The sequence below is a fragment of the Pongo pygmaeus genome, chromosome 10, assembly GCF_028885625.2.
Source record: "Pongo pygmaeus isolate AG05252 chromosome 10, NHGRI_mPonPyg2-v2.0_pri, whole genome shotgun sequence".
Lineage (NCBI taxonomy): Eukaryota > Metazoa > Chordata > Mammalia > Primates > Hominidae > Pongo > Pongo pygmaeus.
In genome coordinates this window covers 66,561,910-66,579,443 of record NC_072383.2, presented here as the reverse complement: position 1 = coordinate 66,579,443, position 17,534 = coordinate 66,561,910, and the positions used below count along the sequence as shown (strand labels likewise).

The following is a 17,534-nucleotide window of genomic DNA, read 5'->3' as shown; positions in this document are numbered from 1 at the left end:
TCTAGGCATAAAATTCCTAGATTCAAGGATATGTACGTGGTATAATCTTTGCCTTCTGGAAAATTTGGTTAACTTCTTTCAAACTTCCATATTACATGAAGTCTAACTTTCAGCTCTTTTCTTAATTTAGCCTAAGTATTGCACTATTTTTAGTACTTTCCTTAAGTCTTTACACACATCCAATTTTGGTAACTACCAGCTTTATGATCTGATATCTTCCTCTTCCCTCTTGACTCACTCTTGACAACTAAGGTATTCGAAATGATAAGCATCAAAAATAGCAAAACCTATTTCCAAGCACGACCTACCCTAACTTTTAAATTAATTTGCCTATTGGTTTATTACCTTGTGTTTATTTCACTTATGAATTCTAGACACCATTACCTATACAAAGAAGCCAGCAGCCTCCACGTGACCATCTCCTGTTGAAGAAGCCAGAGCATACTGGCTGTTTTTGAAAATTTTTGAAGTCCAGGTGTTGCTCGACTCACTATTTTACTCAGTATATTCACCTGAATAAAAAACACAGATGTAAAGAGGTTAATTTTCTACAATTTTGAGTCACTGTTAAGTTTGTATTTGAACAGAGTGCTAAAATAATTGTATTTAATAAGTATATATTATAAAATTGCCTCCTCTATTTTGTCTTTTTAAATTAAATGTAATGTAATGTAATGTTCCCACTAGAAATGGATCTAATTTGGAACAAGGTGTGTTTATCTGAGTATATATATAAGTCTAACATACTCTTGATTTCAGATCCAACAGTGGCAGTGATGGATATATTTTTTTCTCCCTGTATATCTACCCAGAGGATAAGTGAAATCAAACCTATACCTGGAAAAATCATAACATAAGCCAACATTTTAGCAATTAAAATTTAAAAAGTTATCTTAAAATTATGTTTGAAAAATTTATATCAGGTAACTAATCAAGAAAGATATTTTCCGAAGATTGGCACCAAAAACATTATCATTTCTAAACAAAACATCACCAAAGTCCTTCCTCATTCCAAAATAGTGGTCTTAAACCTTTTCAGAGGCTGGGCGCAGTGACTCACGCTTGTAATCCCAGCACTTTGGGAGGCCAAGGCAGGTGGATTGCTTGAGGTCAGGAGTTTGAGACCAGCCCGGCCAACATGGTGAAACCCCATCTCTACTAAAAATATAAAAAATTAGCCAGGCATGGTGGTGTGTGCCTGTAATCCCAGCTACTCAGGAGGCTAAGGCAGGAGAATCACTTGAACCCAGGAGGCAGAGGTTGCAGTGAGCAGGGATCCTGCCACTGTACTCAAGCCAGGGCGACAGAGTGAGACTCTGTCTGGGGAGAAAAAAACAAAAACAAAAACAAAAACAAAAAAACCTTTTCAGGACTGAGGCACATGTGAAAATCTAATAAAAGGCATAAATGGTCCCCCTAGAAACATACACACAATTGTTTATCAGGAGGTTTAACGACCCAGGGTAAAGAAAATCTTTCTCAAAGGTTACTAACAGTACCTCATTATCTTGTCAAGATGAATTAAGGAACAAGATTGCTCTCATTCAGAACACCACAATGGGTTTTCCCACCCCTTAATAAGTATTCACAAAGTAATGTTACTACTGTCTTAAGACTAGTACTTCATAAAAGTGTTATCTGTACTTCATTCATTACATTCTCAGTTGGAATCCTGACTCCAGTGATTCAGTAAGTGTTATTTAATGAAGCTACTGCATTTATAATAGAACAATTCAGAGGTCAATAATTGAAACAATAAATGATAAAAAGTTGTCTATTACTATTATTTCAATTATTACTGAATGCAGTATTTTCTTGAAGTCTTTTCCTCTTTCTAAAAATAGACTTCTTTAGTGTAGATTTTATTTTATTTTATTATTTTATTTTGTTTTGTTTTGTTTTGTTTTGAGACAGAGGAGTTTCACTCTGTTGCCTAGGCTGGAGTACAGTGGCAGAATCTCAGCTCACTGCAACCTCCGCCTCCTGGGTTCAAGCGATTCTCCCACCTCAGCCTCCTGAGTAGCTGGGATTACAGGTGCCCACCACCACACTCGACGAATTTTTTTGTATTTTTAGTACAGATGAGGTTTCATCATATTGGCCAGGCTGGTGTTGAACTCCTGACCTAAGGTAATCTACCTGTCTCGGCCTCCCAAAGTGCTGAGATTACAGGTGTGAGCCACTGTGCCTGGCCTAGCTTTAAATTCACAGCAAAATGGGGCAGAAAGCAGAATACCCAAATATCTCTTCCCCAACACAATCCCAGCCTCCCTCACCATCAGTATCTAATACTAGAATGGTATATCTGTTACAACTGAGGAACATATATTGACACATCATTATCCCCCAAAGTCCATAGTTTACATTAGGATTCATTCTTGGTGGTGTACATTCCATGAATTATGACAAATGTATACTGACATGTGTCCCCCATTATAGCATAAAGAGTAGTTTCACTGCCTTAAAAATCCTGTGTTCTACCTATTCATTGCTCCCTCCCAACTAACTCCTGGCAACCGATGATCTTGTCACTGTTTCCAAGTTTTGCCTTTTCCAGAATGTCATATAGTTGTAATCATATAATATGTAGCCTTTTCAAATTGGCTTCTTTCACTTAGCAATATGCATTTAAGGTTCCTCCATGTTTTTTCATGGCTTGATAGCCAGTTTCCTTTCAGCACTGAATAATGTTTCACTGCTCAGATGTACCAGTTTATTCATTTGCCCACTGAAGGATATCTTGGTTGCTTTCAAGTTGTTATGAATAAAACTGTAATAAACGTCTGTGTAGGTTTTTGTGTACACACAGTTTTCAACTCACCTGGGTAAATATCAAGGAATGACTTTGCTGGATCATATGACAATAGTATGTTTAGTTTTGTATGAAACTGCAGACTGTCTTCCAAAGTAGCTATAGTTGTTTGCATTTCCACCGGCAATGAATGATAATTCCTGTTGCTCCACATCCTCTCCAGCATTTGTTGGTGTCTTTTGGATCTTCATCATTCTATTTCTTTTTTTGTTTGTTTTCGCAGAGATGGGGTTTTGCTATGCTGCCCAGGCTGGTCTTGAACTCCTAGCCTCAAGTGATCCTCCTGCCTCAGCCTCCCAAAGTGTTGGGATTACTGGCAGGAGCCACAGCACTGGCCTGGATCTTCATCATTCTAATAGGTATGTTGTAGTATCTCATTATTTTAATTTGCAATTCTCTAATGACATATGATGTGAAGCATCTTTTCTTTTTTTTTTTTTTTGAGACAGAGTCTCACTCTATCACCCGGGCTGGAGTGCAGTGGCTCAATCTTGGTTCACTACAAATTCCGCCTCCCAGGTTCAAGCGATTCTCCTGCCTCAGGCTCCTGAGTAGCTGGGATTACAGGTGCCCGCCACCACACCTGGCTAATTTTGTATTTTAGTAGAGACAGGGTTTCACAATGTTGGCCAGGCTGGTCTCGAACTCCTGACCTGCAGTGATCCGCCCACCTTGGCCTCCCAAAGTGCTAGGATTACAGGCATGAGTCACTGCGTCTGGCCAAAGCATTTTTCATATGCTTATTTGCCATCTGTATATCTTCTTTGGTGAGGTGCCTGTTCCCAAGTTTTGTTCATTTTTTAACTAGATTGTTCATTTTCTCATTGTTGAGGTTTATTTTGTTTAAGTTCCAGGATAAATGTGCAGGATGTGCAGGTTTGTTACACACATAAACGTGTGTCATGGTGGTTTGCTGTACCTGTCAACCCATCAACTAGGTACTAAACCCAGCATACATTAGCCATTCTTCCTGATGCTCTCCCTCCCCCCACCCCCACTTCTTATCGTTGAGTTCTAAATATTCCTCGTATATTTTAGATTTTCATTGAGACAGGGTCTACTCTGTCACCCTGGCTGGAGTGCAGTGGTGTGATCATGGCTCACTGTAGCCTCAAACTCTGCGGCTCATGCAATCCTCCCACCTGAGCCTCCCAAGTAGCTAGAACCACAGGTGCATAGCACCACGCTTGGCAAATGTATTTCTTGTAGAGACAAGGCCTTCCCATGTTGCCCAGGCTGGTCTTGAACTGCTGGGTTCAAGTGATCCTTCTGCTTTGGCCTCCCAAAGCGTTGGGATTACAGGTGTGAGCCATTGCATCTGGCTGGATTTTCCTTTTACAAAGCAGCAGAATCCTTTTTTCTCCCAAAGAAATTTTATATGGGCCCTCAATATGTAAAATGCAGGGATGCTCTAGTTGACTTTCCCTCCATTCCTGCCACTGTTCCCCTAAGACATCTCCCCTAAACACTATGAAAATTAGGTTAATGCTGTTTATAAAAACTAAAAATACTGAAGTTTGACTAACAACGGAGTGAAATTAGCTTACCTGACTACCACAGATGTTTTCATACTCTTCCACAAGATCAAAAACTGTACTCAAAGAGTGCTTCAGAAAAGACTGCAGGAAATCAGAAAACATACTCATGGATGCTAGAACACATCAAAAAAAAAAGGAATAAAGAAAAGTTCAGTGACATACTTCTAGGTAATTCTGTTTGTTTGAAAATGTATTTATTTGTTTATTTATTTTTTGAGATGGAGTTTCACTCTTGTTGTCCAGGGTGGAGTGCAATGGCATGGTCTCAGCTCACTGCAACCTCCACCTCCCAGGTTCAAGTGATCCTCCTGCCTCAGCCTCCCAACTAGGTGGGATTACAGGCATGCACCACCATGCCCAGCTAATTTTTGTATTTTTAGTAGAGATGGGGTTTCACCATATCGGCCAGGCTGGTCTCAAACTCCTGACCTCAGGTGATCTGCCCGCCTCAGCCTCCCAAAGTGCTGGCATTACAGGCATGAGCCACTGCACCCAGCCTGTTTGAAAATTTAAATGGCTACAAGTCTTTTATAAATTCACCGCTATATTAAAAAAAAAAAAAATTTTTTTTTTTTTTTGAGACAGAGTCTCGCTCTGTCACCCAGGCTGGAGTGCAGTGGCACAATCTCAGCTCACTGCAACCTCCACCTCCCAGGTTCAAGCAGTTCTCCTGCCTCAGCCTCCCAAGTAACTGGGACTACAGGCGCGTGCCACCATGCCCAGCCAACTTGTATTTTTAGTAGAGACGAGGTTTCACTGTGTTAGCCAGGATGGTCTTGATTTCCTGACCTCGTGATCCGCCCATCTTGGCTGTCCAAAGTGCTGGGATTACAGGCGTGAGCCACCGCACCCGGCCTTAAAATTTTTTTTAATTGGCAAGATACATATAATATAAAATTTATCTTAATCATTTTTCTTTTTTTTTTTTTTAAGAGAGGGGGATCTTGCTCTGTCACCTAGGCTGGAGTACAGTGGTGCAATCATGGCTCACTATAGCCTCAAACTCCTAGGTTCAAGTGATCCTCCCACCTCAGCCTCCCCAGTAGCTGGGACTATAGGTATATACCAGCCACCATGCCCATCTAATTTTTTATTAGTCTGTAGAGACAGGGTCTTGCTAACTCCTGTCTCAGCATCCCAAAGTGGTAGGATTAAAGGCATGAGCCACTATCCCTGGCTTAATCATTTTTAAGTATACAGTTCAGTGTCAGTAAGTACATTCACATTGTTGTGCTACCATCACCACTATGTATCCACAGAACTATTTTCATCTTGTAATACTGAAACTCTGTACTTAATAAACATTAACTCCCTACTCCCCACTTATCCCAGCCCCTGACAACCATCTATCTACCTTCTGTCCCTACATGTGTTGACTATTCTAAATATCTCATGTAAGTGGAACCATAGAGTATTGCCCTTTTGTGACGGGTTTATTTCACTTAGCATAATGTTCTCAAGGTTCATCCATGTTGTAGCATGTGTCAGAATGTCCTTCATTTTTGGCTGAATAATATTCCATTGTATGTATAGATCACATTTTGTTTCCCCCATTCATCTATCAACAGGTACTTGGCTTGCTTCTACCTTTTGGCTACTATGAATCATGCTATGAACATGCATATACAAATATCTCTTTGAGACTCTGCTCTCCAATCTTTTGGATATATACCCAGAGGCAGGTTCGCTGGATTATATGGTAATTCTATTTTTAATTTTTTGAGGAACTGCCATACTGTTTTCCATAGCAGCTGTACTATTTTACATTCCAACCAATAGTGCACAAGGATTTGAATTTCTCCACATTGTTGTCAATACTTGTTATTTTCTGGGTTTTTGTTGTTGTTGTTGTTGGTTGGTTTGTTTTTTAGTAGCCACACTAATGGGTGTAAGGCAGTATCTCGTAACTCATTGTAGTTCTGATTTGGATTTTCCTAATGATTAGTGACATTTGAGTATATTTTCATGTGCTTACCGGTCATTTGTGAAACTTCTTTAGAAAAGTGGCTACCCTATTTCTTTCTTTCTTTCTTTTTTGAGACGAAGTTTCGCTCTTGTTGCCCAGGCTGGAGGTGCAATGGCGTGATCTCGGCTCACCGCAACCTCTGCCTCCCTGGCTCAAGCGAGTCTCCTGCCTCAGTCTCCCGAGTAGCTGCGATTACAGGCATTTGCCACCATGCCCGGCTAATTTTGTATTTTTAGTAGAGACAGGGTTTCTCCATGTTGGTCAGGCTGGTCTCGAACTCCCAACCTCAGGTGATCCACCCGCCTCAGCCTCCCAAATTGCTGGGATTACAGGCATCAGCCACTGCGTCCAGCCTCTGTCTATTCTATTTCTTTGCCCATTTTTAAACTGCGTTGATTTTTTTGTTGAGTTGTAGCAGTTTTTATACATTTTGGATATTAACCCCTAATGAGATATATGATTTGCAAATATTTTCTCTCATTCTGTGGGTTGCCTTTTCACTTTGCTGATTGTATTCTTTCATGCACAAAAGTTTAAAATTTTGATGTAGCCCAATTTACCTATTTTTACTTTTGATATCTAAAGGTCTTTTAAGATCTCAAAGATATACTAGTTATTTTATAAACAATTACTTAAGAAATTGAGCCAGATTTAAAAATATCTGAATTATATTTTAAGCACACCATTACAAAGTAGTGGAGAAAGTTATAATACATACTAAATGGCATGTTCCACTCTGCGAAAATACAGGCACTTGGCCTAAGTAGAAAGTATTTTGAGTCACTTAATACGAGTACCTATTTTTGACAGATACTACAAGAAAGTAGTAGTTACCAAAGTGTTAAGAGCCGGGCTCTAGAGCTAAACTGCTTAGTTTCAAATCCTGGTACCACTACTTCCTAGCCAGGTGGTTTGAGGTAAGTTACTTAACCACTTTGAGCAGTAGTTTCCTTTTCTCTAAAATGGGAATAATTATTGTAACCATTTAATGGACCACCATAAGGATTACATGAGTTAATGCTTGTACAGTGGTCATAACACTATCTGAAAAAAAAAACAGTATTAGGGTCCAGGAGAAAACAAAACACATCAACAATGTTAGATTAAGAACTAAACCTAAAGAAAGAGATGCTCTTTCAACAGCACAAATAAGAAAAAATTACAATATGAGACTTGTCTAATAACATAACAGGCTGCTATTTACATTAAGAGATAAAATGGCAAGATGCTGCTCAGATTGAGAACGAAGGTGAGGTTCTCAACCTTCTAGTGATACTGTATCAAATACCGTAGACATAACCACAACTAATTAGCTTAAGGAAAAATATATTATAGACAGAAGACCACATGAAGACACAGGAGGAAGACAGTCATCTGTAAGCCAAGAGAAGAGGCTTCAGAGAAAACCAACCCTGCCAAGACCTTTACCTCAGACATCTAGCCTCCAGAATTGTGAGAAAATAAATTTATGTCGTTGCCTATAATCCCAGCACTTTGAGAGGCTGAGGTGGTAGGATCACTTGTGTCCAGAAGTTTGAGACCAGCCTGGGCTGGTCTTTGTAGACCCTGTCTCTACAAAGAAATAAAAAATTAGGCTGGGCATGGTGGCTTACGCCTGTAATCTCAGCACTTTGGGAGGCTGATGAGGACGGATCACTTGAGGTCAGGAATTCGAGATCAGCCTGGCCAATATGGTGAAACCTCTCTCTACTAAAAATACAAAAATTAGCCAGGCGTGGTGGCAGGCACCTGTAATCTCAGCTACTTGGGAGACTGAGGCAGGAGAATCACTTGAATACAGCAGGTAGAGGTTGCAGTGAGCCGAGATTGCACCACTGCACTCCAGTCTGGGCAACAGAGTGAGACTCCATCTAAAAAAAAAAATTAATAAATAAAAAATCAGTTGGCGGCCAGGCGCAGTGGCTCACACCTGTAATCCCAGCACTATGGAAGGCCAAAGCGGGTGGATCGCCCATGGTCAGGAGTTTGAGACCAGCCTGGCCAACATGGCAAAACCCCATTTCTACTAAAAATACAAAAATTAGCTGGGTGTGGTAGCACATGCCTATAATCCCAGCTACTCAGGAGACTGAGCCAGGAGAATCACTTAAACCTGGCAGGCGGAGGTTGCGGTGAACCAAGATCCCATCACTCCACTCCAGTCTGGGTGACAAAGCGAGACTCCATCTCAAAAAAAAAAAAAAAAAAAAAAAAAATTAGCTGGGCATAGTGGTACATGCCTGCAGTCCCAGCTACTCAGGAGGCTGAGGCTGCAGAATTGCTTAAGCCTGGAAGGTTAAGGCTGCAGTGAGCCATGATTGTGCCACTGCATTTAGCCTGGGTGACAGAGTGATTTTTTTTTAGACGGAGTCTCGCTCTGTAGCCCAGGCTGGAGTGCGATGGCGTGATCTCAGCTCACTGCAAACTCCGCCTCCCAGGTTCAAGCGATTCTCCTGCCTCAGCCTCTCAAGTAGCTGGGATTACAAGTGTGCGCCACCATACCCAACTAATTTTTGTATTTTTAGTAGAGACGAGGTTTCACCGTGTTGGCTAGGCTGGTCTTGAACTCCTGACCTCGTGATCTGCCCGCCTCGGCCTCTCAAAGTGCTAGGATTATAGGCATGAGCCACCATGCCCGGCAACAGAGTGAGATTCTTGTCTTGAAAAACACACACACACACACAAATCTGTTGTTTAAGGCTGCACAGTATTCCATGGTGTATATGTGCCACATTTTCTTAATCTGGTCTATCATTGTTGGACATTTGGGTTGGTTCCAAGTCTTTGCTATTGGGAAAAGTGCCGCAATAAACATACGTGTGCATGTGTCTTTATAGCAGCATGATTCATACTCCTTTGGGTATATACCCAGTAATGGGATGGCTGGGTCAAATGGTATTTCTAGTTCTAGATCCCTGAGGAATCGCCACAGTGACTTCCACAATGGTTGAACTAGTTTACAGTCCCACCAACAGTGTAAAAGTGTTCCTATTTCTCCACATCCTCTCTAGCACCTGTTGTTTCCTAACTTTTTAATGATTGCCATTCTAACTGGTGTGAGATGGTATCTCATGGTGCACATGTACCCTAAAACTTAAAGTATAAAAAAAAAAAAAATCTGTTGTTTAAGCTACTCTCTCAAGAAAAAAAAAAGAAAGAAAAGAAAAACATAATGACGTTCAGAAACAGGAAGAAATGGTTTCCTTCATCTTAGTAAAGTGAAAAGCTACTTGTCACAAAGCTCAATGCCATTTTACCAGCTTCTCCAGGATCATCCTCACGTAACATAACAGCACTGATAGTTACATCTTCTGTTATACTGTGGGGCTCTGTGTTTGTGAAGAGCCCGGAACGCTGTGATGAAAATGCAGCTGCCCAGTTACTGTCATCCAGATTAGTAACCTTAAAAAAAAACAAAAAATAAAAATACAGAAAAGTGATAGAGTTATTGTCACTGAGTGGATACTTTAAAAACAAATAAGGTTTCTGAAAATTATATGTATGTATGCGTCTTTTTTTTTCCCCTTCTTGAGATAAGGTCTGGATCTGTTGCCCAGGCTGGAGTTCAGTGGCATGATCATGGCTCAATGCCACCTTTGCCTCTCAAGCTCAAGCCATCTTCCCACTTCAGCCTCCCAAGTAGCTGGGACTACAGGCATGTGCTACCACGCCTGGCTAATTTTTGTATTTTTAGTAGGGATGGGGTTTCACCATGTTGGCCAGGCTGGTCTCAAACTCCTGGCCTCATGTGATCCACCTGCCTCAGCCTCCCAAAATGCTGGGATTACAGATGTGAGCCACCGTGCCCGGCTACTATAGTGTATTTTTAATACTTAGGTGAAGTCATTCTGCATCACAGCTTACATAACATTTCTTTTGCTATTTTCAATACTGTTCCATAGTGATTCCTAAAGAGTATCTCATCTACTTTTTCCAATTTTCTCTTTTATCCCCTTTAATACATTTTATCTCTTCCTTAAGATATTCTTCATCTGTTAACCTCTGATTCCTACTCTTGTATGCTTCAAAACAGGGATCAGATTTTATAGCCATCAGCAACCAACCACAGCATGTATTTCTTCTGGTCAGCAAACTGACAGATTAAAACATCTTATTTGCATCTAAAGGTTGCTGGTGTCACAGTTTCCATCTGTGATATCAGATGCGTAAGGTTTTCAGTTTTTTTACTGTCTAATTATTTCAATCCGTGTAATCTAAAGTTACTGTTATGATGATTCTGACACAATATTTGTTAAAAGGCTTTTACATCAAATATCCTATTTTTATAAAAAGGGAGAAGTTCTTTTTTCTCTTTTTTTTTTCTTTTGCAATCACAGGTCACTGCAACCTCTGCCTCCTGGGTTCAAGCAATTCTCACACCTCAGCCTCCCGAGTAGCTGGGATTACAGGTATAAGCCACCACTGCCCGCTAATTTTTTTATTGTTAGTAGAGACAGGGTTTCGTCATGCTAGGCAGGCTAGTCTCAAACTCCTGACCTCTGGGAGGCCAAGGTGGGAGAATCACTTGAGGTCAAGAGTTCAGGGAGTGCTGAGATTACAGATGTGAGCCACCACACTCGACCCAAAAGGAGTTCTTAGCCCTATTTTTCTACATACCATGGAGAGATTTCCGAAGAACCCTGAAGACTGCGTAAGTCGGGGCGACCTCCCTCCTGTTCCAAGAATGCAGGAAATATCTGGCTGCCTTAGTAAGCTTCGGCTTGTTGGGGTAACTATAAACAAAAGGTTGGTAGAAAGAACCTAAAGTGTGTGAGCATTCATTATCAAAACAAAGTAAGCAAACAAACAATGAAGAATAAATTTTTCAGTTTTCCATTATTTAGACTCTAACCAAATAAATACTTTAAATGTTAACATTTCCATGATACAAGCATTTAACTTATTTTTCTAAATTTGAGCTGTAGGTACTACTGAGCCTAACAGGAAACATTTTAATGCAATTACAGATGCTTTCATTATAGCATAACTGAGCAGTTAAAGACACTAATCAGTCAATGGATTCTTCATATTTTAATTTTATAAGGCAAACCGAGGCAGTGCATTGTAGTGGGCATAAACTTTGGAGTAAACAGATCATTGTTTGAATCCCAGTTCCATTATTCACATACTTTTTTTTTTCTGTCGCAGAACAAAAAAAGAGTATGTAAATAATGGAACTGGGACTTTTTTTTTTTGCTGTGTCGCCCAGGCTGGAGTACAGTGGCACAATCTCAGCTCACTGCAACCTCCGCCTCCCGGGTTCAAGCAATTCTCCTGCCTCACCCTCCTGAGTAGCTGGGATTACAGGCATGTGCCACCACGCCAGCTAATTTTTGTATTTTTAGTAGAGACAGGGTTTCGCCATGTTGGCCAAGCTAGTCTTGAACTCCTGGCCTTAGGTGATCCGCCCACCTTCGCCTCCCAAAGTGTTGAGATTATAGGCATGGGCCACTGCATCCAGCCTACTTAACATACTTATTGCCTATATTAGTTAACTTCTCTAAGTCTCGCTTTCAGTTTTGGTAAAACAGGGCTAACAATACCCATGTCATAGTTACCATGTGTTTATGTAAAGTACAGTACCTTGTACATGGCAAGAGTTCAAACAAATAATAACTGCAATCATTATTATTAATGCTTATTGATATTGTAACCAAATACTATACTTATGTTACAATAAATGTTAGTTGCTATTATAATTACATTATTAAATGCTTTAAAAGCAAAAAATCTTACAAGGCTGTCGAAATGAGCTAGGAGTTCGAGGGATAACCTGGTTTCTTGGTGTAGTATTACCAAAATTTTCATCTTGAGATGCCTGAACTGTACAATAAGTTAAGAAAAGTTTTCCATGTAGAAAAGAGATCATTAAAATGAGAATTAACCATCTTTTTACTATACAAATTATGTGAATACATTTTTCAAGAACAAGCTATTTTAGGGCTACCATTTTTCAACGCAAAGGGTAAATAACTCATTGCTTCTGCCATTTAAATTATCAGATGTCAGTCTTAGATAACTACACACTGAACTAAATGTTTTTAGTCAGTTTTCAAATAACAAAAAGAAATCTAGTCTCAGCAGAAGCTGTCAGCAGTAAGAAATATCTTTATTTTTAGGGAAATACGATCTCATTAAATTTTTGCATTATATTTACCAAATGACAGCTCTGTGGAGTGAAAAAAAATTTCTACAGGATTTTATTATAGCTACCATTTACTACTCTTATAAAAAGAAAATTCTACAACACTGATTCCAAACATGTTACAATTTTTATAATGATGCTTAAATCGCAAAGGATACTTAAAACTCTTTTCTGAGCACTCTGTTTCCGTGCAGTCCGTGTCACCTCTGCCTCCCGGATTACAGGGGATGATATATCTCCAAAGCCACTCCTAAAGTAGTATAATCAAGCTTATATAAGTGAAACGAGAATATAGCATTTATAAAGAATTTTATCATCACAGCTGGAGTAAAGGACCCTGAGTAAGTTAAGGTATAGTCATCCTAGTAGCCAAGTCTTAGATCTTTTGCTGAGAATGCACTCCTGGCTCCAAATCCTGCTTATTCTTCAAAGCCTTACTCAAATCTTACCTGCACAAAGACTTCTCTGACTTTCTAGTGCTCACTATGTTATTTTCTCCTAAGGAATTATTTCAACACTTGGAATCTATATTATAACATTGTTTTAGATAATTGCTTCATAAAAGTGAATCTTATTTCCCTTGTTGGATTGAGGAGTTACCTAACTGCAGGAATTCTCTCTTAAAAGATTTTCTGCAGTCTCCAAAATGCTTTAAACCATGGGTACTATTAAAAAACAAACAACAACAACGACGACAAACAGAGCTTGCAACAACAACAACAAACAGAGCTTGTGAGATAGAAGGGTAAGTAAAAGAATTGTGGTAAATTGGAGCAAAATGACCCTTCAAGTTATTTCAACCCAGGAGGTCTCCTGTCCCATCACAACACTCCCTGTCAGTTTCACTCAAAGGTCTAGAAACTAAATTGTGTGGACTAAAAGGCCTGTGTTTAAGACAAGAATCTAATATGCTTTTCCTCCACTTAAAACCTTCAGATATTCCTTCAGCAGGAAAGTATGGAAAACAACCACATAGAAACAATTTTAAACGTTTAACAATTAAAATTAAAAACAAAAAAAAAAACCCTTCAGATAGCTCTCCCTGGTCTATAGAAGTATAAATTTCCTAAAATGATATTTACAATGTGACCCCAGTTTAGGGGTTCAGTCTTCTATTCAGCCACAAACATCACTTTAAACGTATACTGCATGTGACCACTGAGCTACATGTACTTTTTTTTCATATCCTAGCACCTTTGAATATGTTTCTTTTACAAAGACCTACATTTGCCCCCTTGAGCACCTGGTCAACTACTACTTACTCCTCAAAGAGCCTCAGGTAGGCTGGAGACACACAGATGCAGGTTGGCAATTTGGTTCTTGTATTTATTAGCTTCCAAACTTTCAGCAAGTTCCTTAACCTCTTTTAGTCTCAGTGTTATATATGAAAAAAGGATAACAGTACCTATCCTCATAGGATTTTTCTTGTTCTGAAGATTAAATAAACTAATAATATATATTCAAAGCCTTTAACAATGGCAGTCACATAGGAAGTACTCAATGTTTGGAGTACGAATAATGTACTATTATTATTCAAAGACCAGCTAGAAAGTTACCTTCTTTGAGGGGTCTCCCTGATAGTTACAGTGACAAGGAGACTTAATCGCCCCCAAACACTTACCACTTTACACTGCTTGGTTGTCTCCACTACACAACTAATTCCCCGAGGGGAAGGATCTTGAATAACTGATCTTTGTTGCAGGAGGCTAGCACAGTACCCAGATCATAGAGGGAACTCAGAATCTGATGGTGGCACTTGTAATCAGAAAGTCTGGGCTGCGATCCCAGTATCTTCACTGACTGGCTTTGTGATCTCAGGCTGGTCACTTAGCATTTCGAACGCCGGGCTACCTACCCCGCCCACCCCAGGAGCGAACAGTGTTGCTGCCCCAAAGCGCCGAATAGATCGCAGAACGTAGTGGGAATGTAAGGGACCATTATGATCTGTACCCCACCCCGACGCACGCCAAGCGGCCTTTTCCCCATTTGTGGCCAAATTTCCCGGCATGGGGAAGGAGTCTTAGGGGAAGCACCCGGGACCTCCTTGGCTTCTTCTGGGAGTCTAGTTTCACCTATTTTGTTTCGCCAACAGGCGAGACGGGCAAGACTTCGGGCTTAGCTGCCACCATCAGAACTGACCTGTCCATGGCTAAAGCCTTTTCCACACAGAACCAACGTTGACTCCAGTTTAGCTACCTCGTTTTAGCCTTCCCGCTCTCCGGAAGCAAGCCCTTCGACCCGGAAGTGTCTCTCCCTAAAACAGCCCCACAGAAAAGGGTTAGGGGAGAAGAAACAATGTTCCCATCTAGCGCATGCGCGACTTCAGCCTACAGGTGCAGGCCCGGTGGGCGCAGGCGCAAAAGTTTGCCAATGTGTGCGTGGTTGCGTTTAACCCAGATGCCTTGCGGCAGCTGTGCCTCACCAACGTCTGTGGGCGTGGAACAGGCCCTGGGTTCTCCTACTGGGAAAAATGAAGTATGTCGATAGTCTGGAAAAATGTGAAGTCATTTCCTGGTATTCTCTGTCAGAAAGCGCCTGTTCTTGGAATTCAGATGCGTGGGCTCTGCCCCACACCTCGGGGATCTCTATCTCTCTTCCTACACTCAGTCCTTTGTTCTGTAGCCCCCTGCAGTTTTTGAAACTATTTTCCATAACTGCTATTTGTTCTTTACTTGGTATTCTTTCCTATTAAGGAGAAAAAGTTCACCTGTATTAAAAAGTAGAAAGGCAAGCGTAAAATATGATGGTATTGCCCTCTATTTCAAAGTGCCGTCTAGGCAAAAAGTGGTATATTTTGGTCTTGAAGGAGTCAGTCACATTTTTGTTTTGGTTTTGTTTTTTCCAGTTTGAAAGTAGTGACTGGCTATTAACTGACCAGATTACAAAAATAATGTTAGATGCTTCAGTTTATCCGTTTAATAAGCCTGTTGATATGGTCTTTTCTGTTGCTGGCATTTATACCTTTTATTAACACAAAATAGGTAGTCCTTCATTCTCCCTCGTGGAGAAGATAATTTGAAGGATCACAGGAACTTGAGTTTTTCAACAGCATAGATCTGATGAATCAGATTCTCCAGTCAGATGATGTCATATTTATCAAGAAATCTAGCAATCAAAGAGTTATCTGTTAAGGTAATTTGTTTATTGATTTTGCCATAACCAGTTTGTAGATCAGTTCATTCACTGATTTCAGGTTCAGGTACTCTATGCTATATGTGGTTCCACAATCCTCAGCATGTTAACTGAAGCCTTGTTGAGTTTAACAAAGGTGCCGTTGAAGATCTGGGGAAAGTGAAAAAGGTGCGACAGACTTTTGGGCTCACACCATTGACACATTTGATTCTTAAGGCAAGTGACAATTTGGGTTTCACAGGTATATAGAAATTGCCAGCTTTTCTTGCCATATATTCCTTGTGACAGTGCTGAGCTTTTTTTTTTTCTTATTGCTTCCTTTTTCTTGGACTTGATTTTTTAAATTATGTTTCCTTTCTTCCTTCCTTCTTTCCTTCCTTCCTTCTTTCTTTGGTGTTTTTTTTTTTGTTTTTTTGTTTTTTTGAGACAGGATCTTGTTCTATTGTCCTGGCACAGTCACGGCTCACTGCAGCCTTGACCTCCTGGGCTCCAGCAATCCTCCTACCTCAGCCTCCCTAGTACCCGAGGTTGCTGGGACCACAGGCACGCACCACCATGCCTGACCTCCTCTCCTCCCCCGTTTTTTAAAAATATTTTGGAGAAACGGGGTCTTATGTTGTTGCCCAGGCTGGTCTCAAACTCTTGGGCTCAAGCCATCCTCTTACCTGGGCCTCCCAAAGTGCTGGGATTACAGGGGTTAGCCACCACATCTGACAGTGCTTAGCTTTCTCATAGATGTAGCTTTCTCCTTGCTTTTCTTTTTATTTTTTTTGAGATGGAGTCTCATTCCATTGCCCAGGCTGGAGTGCAGTGGTGCCATCTCGGCTCACTGCAACCTCTGCCTCCTGGGTTCAAGCGATTCTCCTGCCTCAGCCTCCTGAGTAGCTGGGATTACAGGTGCCTGCCACCACACCAGGCTAATTTTTGTGTATTTAGTAGAGATGGGGTTTCACCATGTTGTCCAGGCTGGTCTTGAACTCCTGACCTCGAGTGATTCACCTGCTTCAGCCTCCCAAAGTGCTGGGATTACAGGTGTGAGCCACTGCACCTGGCCTCCTTTCTTTTCAAAGCATTTTATGGGCAAACTTCTTTCTCAGGCACTTGACCTTTAGCTCCGTGAAATTCCTTCATGTGTTTTATTTTTATTTTTTTGAGACAGAGTCTTGCCCTTTTGTCCAGGCTGGAGTGCAGGGATGCAGTCTTGGCTCACTGCAACCTCTGCCTCCCCGGTTCAAGCGATTCTCGTACATCAGCCTCCCAAGTAGCTGGGATTACAGGCGCGCACCACCATGCCCGGCTAATTTTTGTATTTTTAGTAGAGATGGGGTTTCACCATGCTGGCCAGGCTGGTCTCAAACTCCTGACCTCATGATCCACCCACCTTGGCCTCCCAAAGTGCTGGGATTACAGGCGTGAACCACAGCGCCCAGCCTTCCCTCACATTTTTAAAGGGTTTCTGGCACAGCAGGAATCTTCTTTTTCTTGTCTTCAATACCCTGTATGGTTTCAGCTGGGAAAGAGGAAATCAGTGGAAGTTTTGCCTTAGGCATTTATGTTCTGCTGTAATTCTGGGAAGCATAGTTCCCCGGAAGGCCTCTTCATACTTTATTATCCGCTCTCAGACAACATAGCATTTTGATAAAAACATTGCTTTAGGCTCCATCTAGGCTCAACCCCCCTGCACCTGCAGATTCCTCATCTGTAGAATGGAGAAAATAATACCTTTGTCAGGGGGTGTTGTGAGGATTAAACAAGATGTCATAGGGAGTCCCTGTCTCTAAAATAAATTTTAAAAATTAGCCAGGTGTGGTGACACGTGCCTGTGGTCCCAGCTACTTGGGAGGCTGAGGCAGGAGGATCACTTGATCCTGGCAGGCCGAGGCTGCAATGAGCTATGATCGTGCCACTGCACTCCAGCCTGGGTGACAAAGTGAGACCGTG

The 17,534-nt window shown here is 41.0% G+C and overlaps 1 protein-coding gene across 3 annotated transcripts in view; it reads right to left on the bottom strand.

Moving 5' to 3' along the window:
- Positions 1 to 14,962, bottom strand: part of NUP107 (nucleoporin 107) — a 56,506-nt gene extending 41,544 nt beyond the window's left edge. For 2 of the 3 annotated variants that reach the window (XM_054443541.2, XM_063646492.1), the window contains exons 1-7: positions 14,601 to 14,962; positions 12,620 to 12,711; positions 12,053 to 12,139; positions 10,934 to 11,049; positions 9,574 to 9,718; positions 4,360 to 4,463; positions 385 to 512 (exon numbers count right to left, since the gene is read on the bottom strand). In XM_054443541.2, coding sequence (XP_054299516.1) covers positions 385 to 512; positions 4,360 to 4,463; positions 9,574 to 9,718; positions 10,934 to 11,049; positions 12,053 to 12,139; positions 12,620 to 12,711; positions 14,601 to 14,608 — 680 coding nt within the window. In that variant the 5' untranslated portion in view covers positions 14,609 to 14,962. Of the gene's footprint in view, positions 1 to 384; positions 513 to 4,359; positions 4,464 to 9,573; positions 9,719 to 10,933; positions 11,078 to 12,052; positions 12,140 to 12,619; positions 12,712 to 14,600 lie in introns of those variants that run through there. The other variant, XM_063646493.1, reaches the window with a different exon arrangement.
- Positions 14,963 to 17,534: the final 2,572 nt, after the last annotated feature.